General features: G+C 34.5%; 1 protein-coding gene across 8 annotated transcripts in view; it reads right to left on the bottom strand.

Annotated features, from left to right (window-relative positions):
• LOC134843714 (transmembrane protein 94-like) overlaps positions 1-12,423 on the bottom strand; it is a 74,982-nt gene that overhangs the window by 13,872 nt on the left and 48,687 nt on the right. For 6 of the 8 annotated variants that reach the window (XM_063859959.1, XM_063859960.1, XM_063859954.1 and 3 more), the window contains 4 exons: positions 8,543-8,635; positions 3,288-3,389; positions 1,367-1,911; positions 1,120-1,143 (listed from right to left, as the gene is read on the bottom strand). In XM_063859959.1, coding sequence (XP_063716029.1) covers positions 1,120-1,143; positions 1,367-1,911; positions 3,288-3,389; positions 8,543-8,635 — 764 coding nt within the window. Of the gene's footprint in view, positions 1-1,119; positions 1,144-1,366; positions 1,912-3,287; positions 3,390-8,401; positions 8,489-8,542; positions 8,636-12,423 lie in introns of all 8 variants that reach the window. The other 2 variants (XM_063859957.1, XM_063859958.1) reach the window with 2 other exon arrangements.

The raw sequence follows: 12,423 nt of genomic DNA, 5'->3' as shown, positions 1-12,423 counted from the left end.
AACCCCAATCAGATATATGAAACCAAAGGCAGATCTAGGATTTTTTGAGGTGGTGGAGGATTTTCAAATGAGGATTTTTTTAAGTTCGACCAAATTGATTTTCCGAGCGCTCCCAGAGCTTTATAAAGGCCCTATTTTGACAAAATTTTCTGCGCCACAAGCAAACATTTGAAAAAAAAACAGGTAAAAAATGAATGGTTTTTTGAACACTTTTTGGAAAATTTTGGCCAATAAAACGCTTGTTTATGGCCGCGCTCTCCGTCAAAATGAGTATGCATTGGCACCGTCAGCGCCCTTAAAAATTTAAGGGTTGGTCGGTCGAAGATGGATATCATAAAAATACCAAAGGGGGACCCTTTGCTTGACGAGGGGGTCGAATCCTTGAGGGAGAGGGAGTCCGCCCCCCTAAATCCGCCCCTGCTTAAAACATCCACAAAACTGTACATGGGAAAACAATTTTAGAAAAAAAATTTTTACGCATTTCTTAGTTTTTAAACACATTTTTTTTCTTACCTTATATAACAATCGCGCAGAACTCAAAAGAAGCATTCAAAAAAGATAGAAATCAATTTCTACAATTCAGTTGGAAGCGGTGACAGGCAAAGCATCCATTTTTTAAAACTATAATGAATTCTATACCCTTAGAAATAACTTCAGCATGGTTTTCTTGAATAAACTATCTCGCTGAAAAAAGTTCTCATACCGAACCTCATTTTTCGAAGTAGTTTTGCATATTTTTTCATGTACAATGAGCGCGCGTGTGGAACACAGAGAAATATATTTTCGAGCATCGTTGCATTCTAGACAATTGCAGTCAATATTAAAAACAACCATACTAGACTTCATCGTTCCATCAATTAAAAACAAACAAGCAGCAAATAAAAGTACCCGTATTTCTATCTAAATTGATCACAGTTCCCTTGTTGCAGTGTTAAAACTGTTTTGGTATCAAACCACAATGCCATTATTTTTCTTAAAAAAGTGCTTGGAAAACAAGTTATGGAAACTTATTAAGAAGACATTTTTTACATCCATTGGTTAGGCTGTGACCAACCAATATGTTCAGATACTTCATCCATAACCACATGAGCGCAGAAAATTTAGAGGCTGCTCGCTTACCTACTCTGAAGCGCTCTGGTCCAGCTGAATGAGCAAGATACATATTAACTTTACGCACAAGTTCGAACAATCATGCAAAATCAGAAATACTTTAAATACAATGAGGTCTTCCATTGAGTATACGAAAAAAAAACCACAAAACGACAATAGCTGAAGAATGTTAAGTATGCTAGGTTAGATCTGGAAGCTTATAGTTCTACAGTTTGATGACAGTTAAATTGATTACACCTTGAGTAATGCTTCTCACCTTCGGTTGACGACAGCGACTGAGTGGTTTTCAAGCGAGCTCACACAAAGAAGATGGTCGGCAAACTTAGTGTAAGAGTCCTCCACATATTCATTACACGTGTTCAGAAGAATGTTTAACCCTAGAGGCTTCAACGAAGGCAGATGCTGTTGCCACCTTTCGTCGTCGAAGTGAACGAAAAAGTTTTCATTCTGGTCACACGATAGGTCCATCACTTCTGGAACGTACACAGCATTCAAACTTCCATTTTCCGAATTGCGGTCATCATTCCGCCTGCCCCCAGCCGAGTCAGCGGGTGACACCGTGTCATCTGGTTGCTCTACCGGCCGAATGAAGAAGACGCGTTCCACTTTCGGGTTCGGCCACGAGAGCACTCCTCGTTTGTCGACTACGCTGAAAATGGTTGTGGATCCCAGTCCATATAGGAGGTTTGAAGTCCTCGAGAGGCTGGGAGACATTCCACTGATTATGGATATGAAGTGTTTCCAGGAGAACTTGAAGTGGTAACAGGACCCTCCGACTGATTCTCCGCGAACCACAGAACCCTGAACAAATATCCTTTCAATTAATCTCAATAAACTTTGAAGAAAATGAAACATTTACACTTTTTGCAATTTAAATTGAATTGGAGCAGCAGGTTTCATTCACAGATTCTTCGCTTCTATTAAGAAGCAGCGTATTATAAAATTATAAACATAGCAAACAGACAGTTAACGAGTCGATGAACGCAAATTTAGAAAAAAACTGAATTGTTTTTTGAAGAAATCTCAACTTTCGAACTTCAAAGAAAACAATAGATGCCCTTCAGGCTCTTTGAAAATCTAGAATTCTAAAACAAAATATGATTGGCATTTTTCGATAAATTTAACCCAATATGAGAAAACTGAATCGATAGGTAAAGAAGTTTTTATTCTTCTTTAAAAAATCCACTTTCGAAACTAGAAGTCGACCACGTGGATCAATTGAGCAATCTCCCCCCCGTAATGACCAATTGAGCTATCTCCCCCCCCCCAGCAAAAACGAATAAACTCTTCAAAAAGACGTCAGCAAACAGAAGTAGATGGATGTTTTGTTTATAGCACGCAATCATTTGACCGACTGAAATTTTTTTTATATGAGTATCGAGAAAAATTTTGAAAAAAAAAACCCGAAATTTATGAAAAAAATCTTTTTTTTTTGCAAATTTTTGTATAGGCGACCATAGCCTCATCGAGGAAAGCGATTTACCAGGGTTGGTGCTCTAGCCTTGTATCTGAATAGCAAAAACGGTTCTCCGCAGCACCTTAATGTTGTACGCAAAAGCTTTTTGTCATTTTAAGAAAGAAAAAAGTCGCTTTTTATGCCTGATTTATTGATTCTTTTTTCTATTTGAATAAAACTTTTGAGCTTTGATATTGTAAATTTTGGCTTTCCACAGTCGTTGGAAAATATGGTTTATGATTTCATGTCATTCAAACTATTTTCAAGTGGTTATAAACATGTCTCAAGTACCTATTGAGCTATCTCCCCCCCCCCCCCCCACGCGAGAATGGGGGAGAGATTGCTCAATTGATCCGACCACGTTTTTCGTGAACTTAACACTTTCGTTGTTCGATAATGGAGTTTGTCTTCCTTCTAAAAAAAAGGAAATGAACAGAATTTAAAAAGAAATCAAAAGTCAAACCGCTTAAAATTAAATTTGAACGTGAACAAATTTTAAGACCTTTCAAAAAAATTCATTAAGATCTATATAAGGGTTTTCACAACATTCCTCGATTCTTAATAATACATAAGCCCTCGCAAACCAAAATAGGGTCATGCTCGTGCAAACGCGGAAAATGGGTCAAAACTGGTACAATCTCTGAATTAACATGCGCTGATCGTAATGCTCTCCTATATGTAACATTCTGCTCTCCTATTAAGAACGCTCTAGAAAACTGACCTGTTGTTGGCATGATGCGAGAAGAGAGGCAGTGGTAAGTGCAGTCCACATGAGCCACAGCACTGGGAACAGAAGAGGTACCAGTGGGATCAGAATGTAGATCTAAAAAGCAGCAACAACTGCAGATACAACGAAACTATTTGAAAAGAGCAGCCGTGGCTCTCAACACGAGGGTCATGCCTTCGAAACCCAATTCGGTCACGGTTGGAGGGGTCCCAGTGTCATACGCCTCCTCAAGACAGGACCGGCTTCGGGGAAATGGATGACATCATCCTTCCCCAAGGTTGCTCCTGCATTGCGCAGGGCCGGGGGCTAATACAAAAAATATTAGAAAAATGTTTTACTAATATCAGAGGAAAATAGCAAAATTATGACACAATAAGGAAAAAAATAAGCGAAACTCCCCAAGAGATTCACTTCTATGTCACATACAGGGTCCATAGGAGAAAATTTTCCAAAAACAGCCTAAAAATGTCATTTTAAGATAGCCTTTTCAAAAATTGTCCGTAGTAAACTTTTACAACGCAAAAAACTTTAACAAAATGGGGTCTAAATAGTGTTTTGGGGAGCTCGGAAAACGAATTTGATCAACCTAAAACATAATCGCAAAATTATAAATTTTTTGTTGAAAATCCGCCGCCCCCTCGAGAAAATATTTTAGATCAGAGCCTGAGTGGATATAAACAAAAACGAGGATTATACAAAAAAGATCGAAGAATCTATTTTAAAAAACAAACGGATTCCATTGCCAATTGTTATTTTGCTTTTCCTAGAATTTGAGTTTGGTGTGGTAATGGCTTAAGCATTTTTTTGTCTATACACTACAACAACTGCGTTGCTTCACAACTGCGCTTATAATCACAGAAGCCCCCACCCCTTAACTTAAATTAGAATTTTGATAAAAGATTTCGTGCTTTAAATATTTATAGGGACACAAACTTGCGGGGAGTCCAAACTGCAAATAAACCAATATTGCTGTATTTTTATTTGTTTTTTAGGGTTACCGAAATTGAACCAACAAAACTGATTCATCTGGCAACTATTGCATTTCCTCTCCTATGCAGCATGTTATTTATAGAAATTTGATGTTTAAAATATAGTAATAAAACCTTAACCGTTTTAGATTTTACTTGAAGAGGACAATTTTATTGAAGGTATTTCTACAGCTTTTAAGAATTTATGGATTTAAATGGTTATAAAAAAACGAAATCGATTTCTGCGGCAGATGATTGTTTTGTTGAAACCTTATCCAAAAAAAAAAACAGAGGCATATTTTATGAGCATTTATCACTCCCCAAAATCGATTAAAACGACTAAACTTCATTAATTAAACTGACAGAAAGAGTCATAATACATCAAGAGGCTTTCCAAAAATAAACAACATTCAGCTGGTGAAAAGTATTCTTTTTGAGGTAGGAGATATCCAGGGAAGGATACGGCTTTCTTGGAAATCAAATATAACTTTTAACTTATGACGTAACAAGGATAGGCGATTGCTGTGGATGTGGAGATCATTCCGACTACACTAATGCAAGAAAAAAGGTTCAACAAAAGAGGAAGAAAATTTTTTTATTTCACGTTTTCCTTAAGTGCGGTTATTTTTGTTTATTAAAAGGTGACTGAATTTTAAAAAACTGCAAGAATGAAAAGTATTATCCCTAAAAGGACCATAAAATTTAAGTAATTTTTCAGAATCCGAATCACGAACAATAGGGTTTTAACATGATATCCAAATTGAACCCCTACGAGCTTTCCTTTAAAATTAAGAATTGGAAAAAAAAACGGTCCCTACCTCTTCGAGAGTGGTCAGAACAATGATGTCATTGTTCACGCAAAACAATATATAATCAATCTGTATTATCAGAGCAAAAAACATCAAAATAAGCCTCTTAATTAGCCGACAAATTAAACAAAATGCTTAACAGTTGTCTGAAAGCAAAAGAAGAATAGTGAGTATATTGCCGTTTATATAGTAAACATAAATAGCCGACAGACAGATGTAAAAGAGTCAATGAACGCAACTAAACAAAACAAAAAAAAACATTTTCACTTTTTATAATTAAAATTGGATTAGAGCAGCAGGTTTCATTTATAGAATCGGCGCTTCTATGAGGAAGCAACATATTATAAAATTAAAAACATAGCAAACAGACAGTTAGAAAAGAGTCAATTATCGCAAGAAAACAAAAAAAAACTTTCGAATTTGAAAGAAAAAAAGACGTATTAAAGCTCTTTGAATTTCTTGAACAACTACGCTTGGTAAGTTTTTGGTGAAGTTAGCCCAATTTGAATAACTGGATCAATAGGAAGAATTTTTATTTCGCTATGAAAATCGATAATTAAATTCCACTTTCGAAACTAGAAGTCGACCAAGCTTTTCGTGACCTTTACACTTTCGCTAATCGATAGTAGACTTTGCCTTACTTTTAGCAAACGAAATCAAAAATCAAACCGCAAAAAAAATTGAGCCTGAACAAATTTCAAGACTTTTCCTGAAAAAAAACTTTAAAAAATCATCGCGACCTAAATAAGAGCCTGATCTGCGTTCAGCGACTCTCAAAAGGAAACTAAAAAATATAAATATAGTGATTAACCATAACAGGAGCAATTGTCCAAATCTTATTCAATTAGAATAGAAAAATAGATTTTCCGGTTTAAGAAAATTCGAGAAAAACTATAAAACCTAACTTATTGTTTATTCAACGTTAATCAATAAACAAATGTGATTGGCTTAGATTTAATTCAAAAATTTTGAGCTACAATGAAAAAGACAAAAAACTCAAAAGATAGCCAATCGAAGATTGGAAAGGAGTACTGAACGCAAGTAAACATAAAAAACAGTGACTTTGTTGAAAAAATCTCAATTTTCGAATGTCAACAAAAATATATTGGCCCTTTAAGCTCTTTGAATTTCTAGAAAGATTTATGAGTGGCGCTTTTTGATAACCTTGATCCAACATGAAAAAACTGGATCAACAGGTAAAGTTTTTATTCCCCACGAAATCTAAAAACTAAATTCTACTTTCGAAACTAGAAATCGTTCACTTTTCTCGAGCCATTTCCACGTTATTATTTGGAGAGTGCTATTTACGTCACTTTCAGCAGATGAATTTTAATTGAACTCAAAAAGTGCGTGCATTCATAAATGCATCAATATGTATGAATGCACATCTGTAGCTATTAGAGCATTTTAAGATTTTCTGAAAAAAAAATTACCAAGACCTATATAAGAGTCTTCACTGCGTTCATTACTCTTAACAATTAGCAATTAACGACATGGTAATGACAAAAAAATGTGGATATGTAAATAATTGTTAAACGCCTAAATAAAATTCAATATAATTGCTTCGACATAGCCATCAGACAGCTGGAAAGAGTCAATCAACGAAAGTAAACAGAAAATACTGACTTGTTTTTTGAAATCTCAACTTTCGAATTTCAAAGAAAAAATTAGACGCCCTTACAGCTCTTTGAATTTTTAGATCAATTAATGATTGGCGTTTTTCTGATAAAATTAACCCAGTTTGAGAAAACTGAATAAAAAAAAAAATTTATTTCGCTGGGAAATCTGAAATTCAATTCCCTTTTCAAAACTAGAAGTCGATCGCATTTTTAATGACCTTTAGACTTTGCTGTTCGGTAGCGCATTTTTTTTTCATTTTCACATAGGAAATGAATGAATCTAAGAAAAATAAATCAAACCGCAAAAAAAAATCAAACTTGAGCCGGAACAAATTTTAAGACTTTTCCTGAAAAAAAGATCATCACAACCTATATAAGAATATGAACTACGTTCATGGACTCTTAAAAAATGTTTTAAAAATCAGTGTGTTTATTGTATTTTGCTCAAAAAGAAGTCATTCTTATAATCAACAACACAGCAAATAACAGAAGTTCGACAAAATTTGCTTGCAACATTTAGGAAACAAGGTCTAGATTGTTGATAATAATTTTGAAACTCTAACATTGATTATACTACTAACAACCCGTTTTAAGTATAATGGCGTATGCTTCATTCAATTCTTATTGAAACCTCACCAAGAATTTGCCAAACCGGTAATTTTTGACCAAGGAAAAATATTGTGGAATCAAAAATAATATCGATGGTTGAAAAATTTATACATTGATTTTTCTGAACTCTCCTGAAATATAAAGATACATAGTTGCAGGGAAGAATGGCAGGCAACCGAATACCTAACAAACAGTCAAAGTATATCGGTGACCACCACCATTCAATAAGGATTTTACAATAAATTGTCAGTTTCAACATTCTTCGAGTTGAAGTAAGGCGTGCGTAGTGATTTGATTACTTACTACGGGATACAAATGGACCAAAAAGATTAGACCTTGGGGAAAATTGGACATGAAAAATGATCTGGTTTTTTGTCCAGCGAAGTCATGAAGAATCGAGGTTTAAATGGGCACAAAATGAGATGCATTCGGTCATAATTATAGAGGAAGATGTTCTAGTTCAGGCATACTCGGTATAATGTTTCAAGAAATCATAAAAAATAATAATTGTTTCTACGCTAAGCTTAACGTAACGCAGATTTTTATAGATTTACTAAACAGGGCCAGGAAACAAAAGATAAACGAAAAATTCGTTGGTAAAAGTCACATTCAAATGTGAACATTTAAATACTAGACTAGAACTTCAAAATCGAAAACACTCAAATTAATTTCTCGAAGCAGCATATCACTACGCAGGCACCAAAGTTAACGGCGACCAAACCAACAACTCATTATGTGCCCGATAGTGAGGTGCTGTTGCAAGCAACAGATCTACAGCCTTAAACCAACAATTTATTTATTATTTTTTTCAAAAGATATCAATCTATTTTTTATGGTCATATAGATGAAGTTCGAGCTTTTTCCAATTTATGAAAAATACATTGCCAATTTATTTCAAATAGTAAACAAAACTGTCTTTAAGGGCTGATTTAATGCTATATCTGTTCATTGCATAGCACCTCATCCGACAATCTCTCTAGGCCGACTTGTGTAATGGCCGACTGCTTTCGACTTAATCTCCATTCGAACCAACTTCTAAGAAAAGCTCATAACTCAAGAGAAGGGGTGCTTGCAGCTGGCAAGAGGTGTACAATAGAACTTACCTGTAACATATAGTACATTTCAAGGGCGGAGCCTACATGCCCCCCTATGAGGATATACAACAGGCCCCGGGAGAAGAAGGAAGTGAGCTGAAAAGATACAAAAGGGGGTTAGTGGGTTTCGAAGGGGGATAAAAGACTGACCTGATGCAGGAGGTACATCTCTATTTGATTGCCGACGTAAGTGTCGGATCCGAAGGCAATGAAGAGGACCCCGTTGATAAACAGACCAGTCAACTGAAAGAGCACAGAACACAAGTATACATACGATCAAAATTAAGCATCGTCGGCTCTAGAAAGCTTCAAGTTGTGGTTAAAATCCGGAGCTATCAACATTTTTTGATGCAACAGGGTTCCGCGAAAAAACTCAAATTATCACGTATTAACTACTGGTACTTTACATTAAGCTTCCTGAGTGAGCTAATTATAACTGAAATAATAAAGATAATTTTTTGAATTAATTTTGGGAATCTGAATCACGAGTAAAAGGATTTTAATATGATAGCACTCTGAATGCCGATCGAGCTTTCTATGAGTTACCTGATATAGTCGGAAAAAACCCACGCTTTGAAATGCAATTAAAATTCCCTATTTTTGGACAGATCCATCAAGATATGTAGTTTGCTAGGCTCTGAATCCTTATTGGTATGCAAGAACACACAAAAAAGAATAATCTCATCTTGGACAGAAATTGAACATGACGGGTTCACAATTTCTTTTTAAAACTTGAAAACGCATTAACACACATACTTAGTTTCTCAAACTAAACATGCTCAGCTTTACTTATTCCGAATTTAGAAGAAAGCGCGAAATATTTGAGCTACTTTCGAATTTTCAACTAAACATTTTTAATCGCATTTTTTACATCTGGAAATAGTGTTGTCCTGAACTCAAATTCAAAAAATATTTTAGCTCTGAGTTTTTTTTCGTAAATTAATGGTATTTGAAATTTGCTATTTTGGCCAACTTAGGATAATTAACTCACGATATAATGCGTTCTTATAGCACGCGTAAGCGGCGGATTACTGCGTTCCAAGTTGACTTGAGGTTAGTCATTTGATCGTATTATTAGGACTCCAGATGCTAACTATCGCCCGTTGTAATTTACATTAGCGTGTGGGGAAAATTGAAAAAATAGCCTTTTTTTTGATAATTTGTCAATTTTTTAAGCAAAAAAAACTTTCAAAAGCACCTTAAAGTTCAGTCGAAACATTCAGGGCTTCGCAATGACATACTAGCAGTCTTGTTTCGACCAATAATACGAAAAACCAAAGATTTGATGTTACGTAATTGTTATGTAACAGAAGGCTGCTCGTATATCATGACGCTGAATGTTCCAACTGAACTTTAAGGTCAATTTAAACCTTCATATATCAAGCATTAATTATCGCAAAGTAGGCAATCTAGCATTTTTTAAACCCCCAAAACTTTAAGAAAAATGATCACAGGTAACACAATAATTTAAATTGCGCGTTTTTTAAATTAGCGTGAAAAAAATTCCGTAAAAATTGCTTTGTTAAAAATTCGAAAGTTGACGAAAGTTTCAGAACATTCGCAGAAACTTTCATTGATTAACTTTCAATGAGATAAAAACAAATCGAACACCTATTTGAAACACCAATTATTAAGAATTTTTTTAAAAGGCCGATAAACAAAGCACCAGTAAATATAATTAAGTGCATGTCAGGAAATATTTTAGATGGTATATGAACTAACCGAAGTATAAACCAGCTACCATATAAACCAGCAAAAAATGCTCAGCTGCTAAAAAATAGCTATGTAAAAATTATGAAGCGGTTACGAAAATTGCGAAAGAAGCGGTTACGAAGATGCTAATTACATCCAAATGATATAAATTTCGGCTGGTTTATATGCACTGCGCATTTTCGGCTGGTTTATACTTCGTCATGTTTATTCACAATCTGAGTTTAAAAAAAGTGTATTGACAACTTTAAGTTTTTTTATTTCAGGGTAAAGAATTTCAAACGAAGCTTAGAGGTCATTGACTCTCATTTTTTGCCCTTTATTCTTGAAGTAATTGAACCTTTTTTCATAAAATTTGTAACGGGTCACATTTGCAGGGCAGGTATGTAAAACCATGCCAACTTAGAGCACGTTTGATGTTTCCGTTAATCTGAAAGTTCAAAAAAACTAAACACGGGAGATAATTGTTCCGACGGATTATTTATGTTCTTTTATCATTCAGACTAAATTTGGCAATCAAAATAATAGTTTTGAACGGAAAATTTTTATACTCCATTGCAGATATCGATTTCCTAAATTCAAAAATACAAAAAAGCTTATTAGCGCTTCTAAGAGCTTTAATATATTCTAGAAGCGAAACGAAACTTACGATACATGAACATTAGCACGGAAGCAAGCCGTCAGAAAAACTAGACAATTACTTTTAATCAGAAGAATATTTTCAAAAAAAATCAGAAACTTGTTCTACCAAAAATTTTATATGCTTGTCTCGATTGAAGTTTATATTGAAGAAGAACATATCAAAAGACTATTGTCAGCAGTTAATAGGCATCGAAGCAAAATTAAAAATCGGCAACTAAGATTGGGTAGACGAACGCTGAGTTTAAAAAAATCAAAAGTCAGATACATAAATTTTGAATGCATCGAGATTTCAAAACGCAGACAAGGCTCAATATAAATCTGTGGACCAGATATATCTGCAGGCGAAATGCTTCAATGATTTTTTAAACAACACATTAACCAGAAAAAAATTTACAATCGGACTTGATAACTCTTGCTAATAGTCAAAATAAATATTAAAGCACAAGCGCAAATTACTTATGTATGGAAAACTACTTATCCCAGACTCAAAGTTATTCCAAAATAAATTCAGACAAGCTAATTGGTCACAATAATTCTCTATGCGACTCTATAATAATTTTCTAGCTTATGGCAGATACTTTTATAATTTGGAAGTAGAGTAGGAAAACGAACCAACTTCAAAATATAGAGTTTATCAAAATTTTCATGGCCGAAAACTGTTCGAGACTAATTATAGGGCAGTACGAACGCTCAGCGCTTCACCCTGATGCGAGCAATTGTTGTGTTCCGAATTCAAAGAAAGTAACATATAATATATGCGTGGGTGGTTATAAATAAATGAAAGTAGAGTTGGCGTTGAATCAAACGTTTTTACACAGAGGCGAAGCTGCGTTTCGCAGAAACTAGAGAGAACACAACAAAAAGCAGTTCTAAAAAGTTCAATAAGAAAAAGTAGAAATAAGAACCGAATTCAATTTTTAAAAACGGCTACGTCTCGGATTGGAAGCTACAACCTACAGCGACCTAGATACTGCGAGTCTCAAGCACTAACCACTCAGCCACCACAAACAAAACCAAAGAACACGCTATGCAATTTCCAATGCTACAGTGAAATTTCCATATAAAAGAACACTTTCAATGAACATTTTCATTTGCGACTAATACATTAATACACTAACGCTCACAAGCTCTCTAGTGTAAAGAAAAAAATTTATATAAACCAATGAAAATATCAACTCAAGATGTAAAAAATATATAAATTTATGTGCAATCATTTTTTGAGAAGTTCGGATGTTTTGAAAGCTGCCAGATGGGGCTTATTCTGATCTAATTTATGCGAGCTTTGCATATTTTATCTATGATGCGTATTATCTGGGCGTATTGCGAACTATTTATAGACGACGAGTTATCCCACAATCAAAATTGAATAAAATTGAAACCAGACAATAAGCTAATTGATCATATCAATTCCAGATATGAATCAAATTTTATCACTTGCTATTAGTATCGCAAAATTTGGAGTTTATCAAAATTTTCTATACCAAAAACAATTTCAGACCAGCTAAAGGCCAGTTGGAACACTAAGTGCTTTACTTTGATATACGATAAATCTGGTTATAAAATGTATGCAAAAATAATCATGCAATAGATGAAAAGTTTCAAGCAAATGGATACAGCGATACATTCCTTTCAGCTGATACATTTAGCACCACACTAGGGGACATAATCTTCCAGTTAAA

This window comes from Symsagittifera roscoffensis, chromosome 4, assembly GCF_963678635.1.
Source record: "Symsagittifera roscoffensis chromosome 4, txSymRosc1.1, whole genome shotgun sequence".
NCBI classification, from domain to species: Eukaryota; Metazoa; Xenacoelomorpha; order Acoela; family Convolutidae; genus Symsagittifera; species Symsagittifera roscoffensis.
This window is presented reverse-complemented; position numbering and strand designations above follow the sequence as displayed.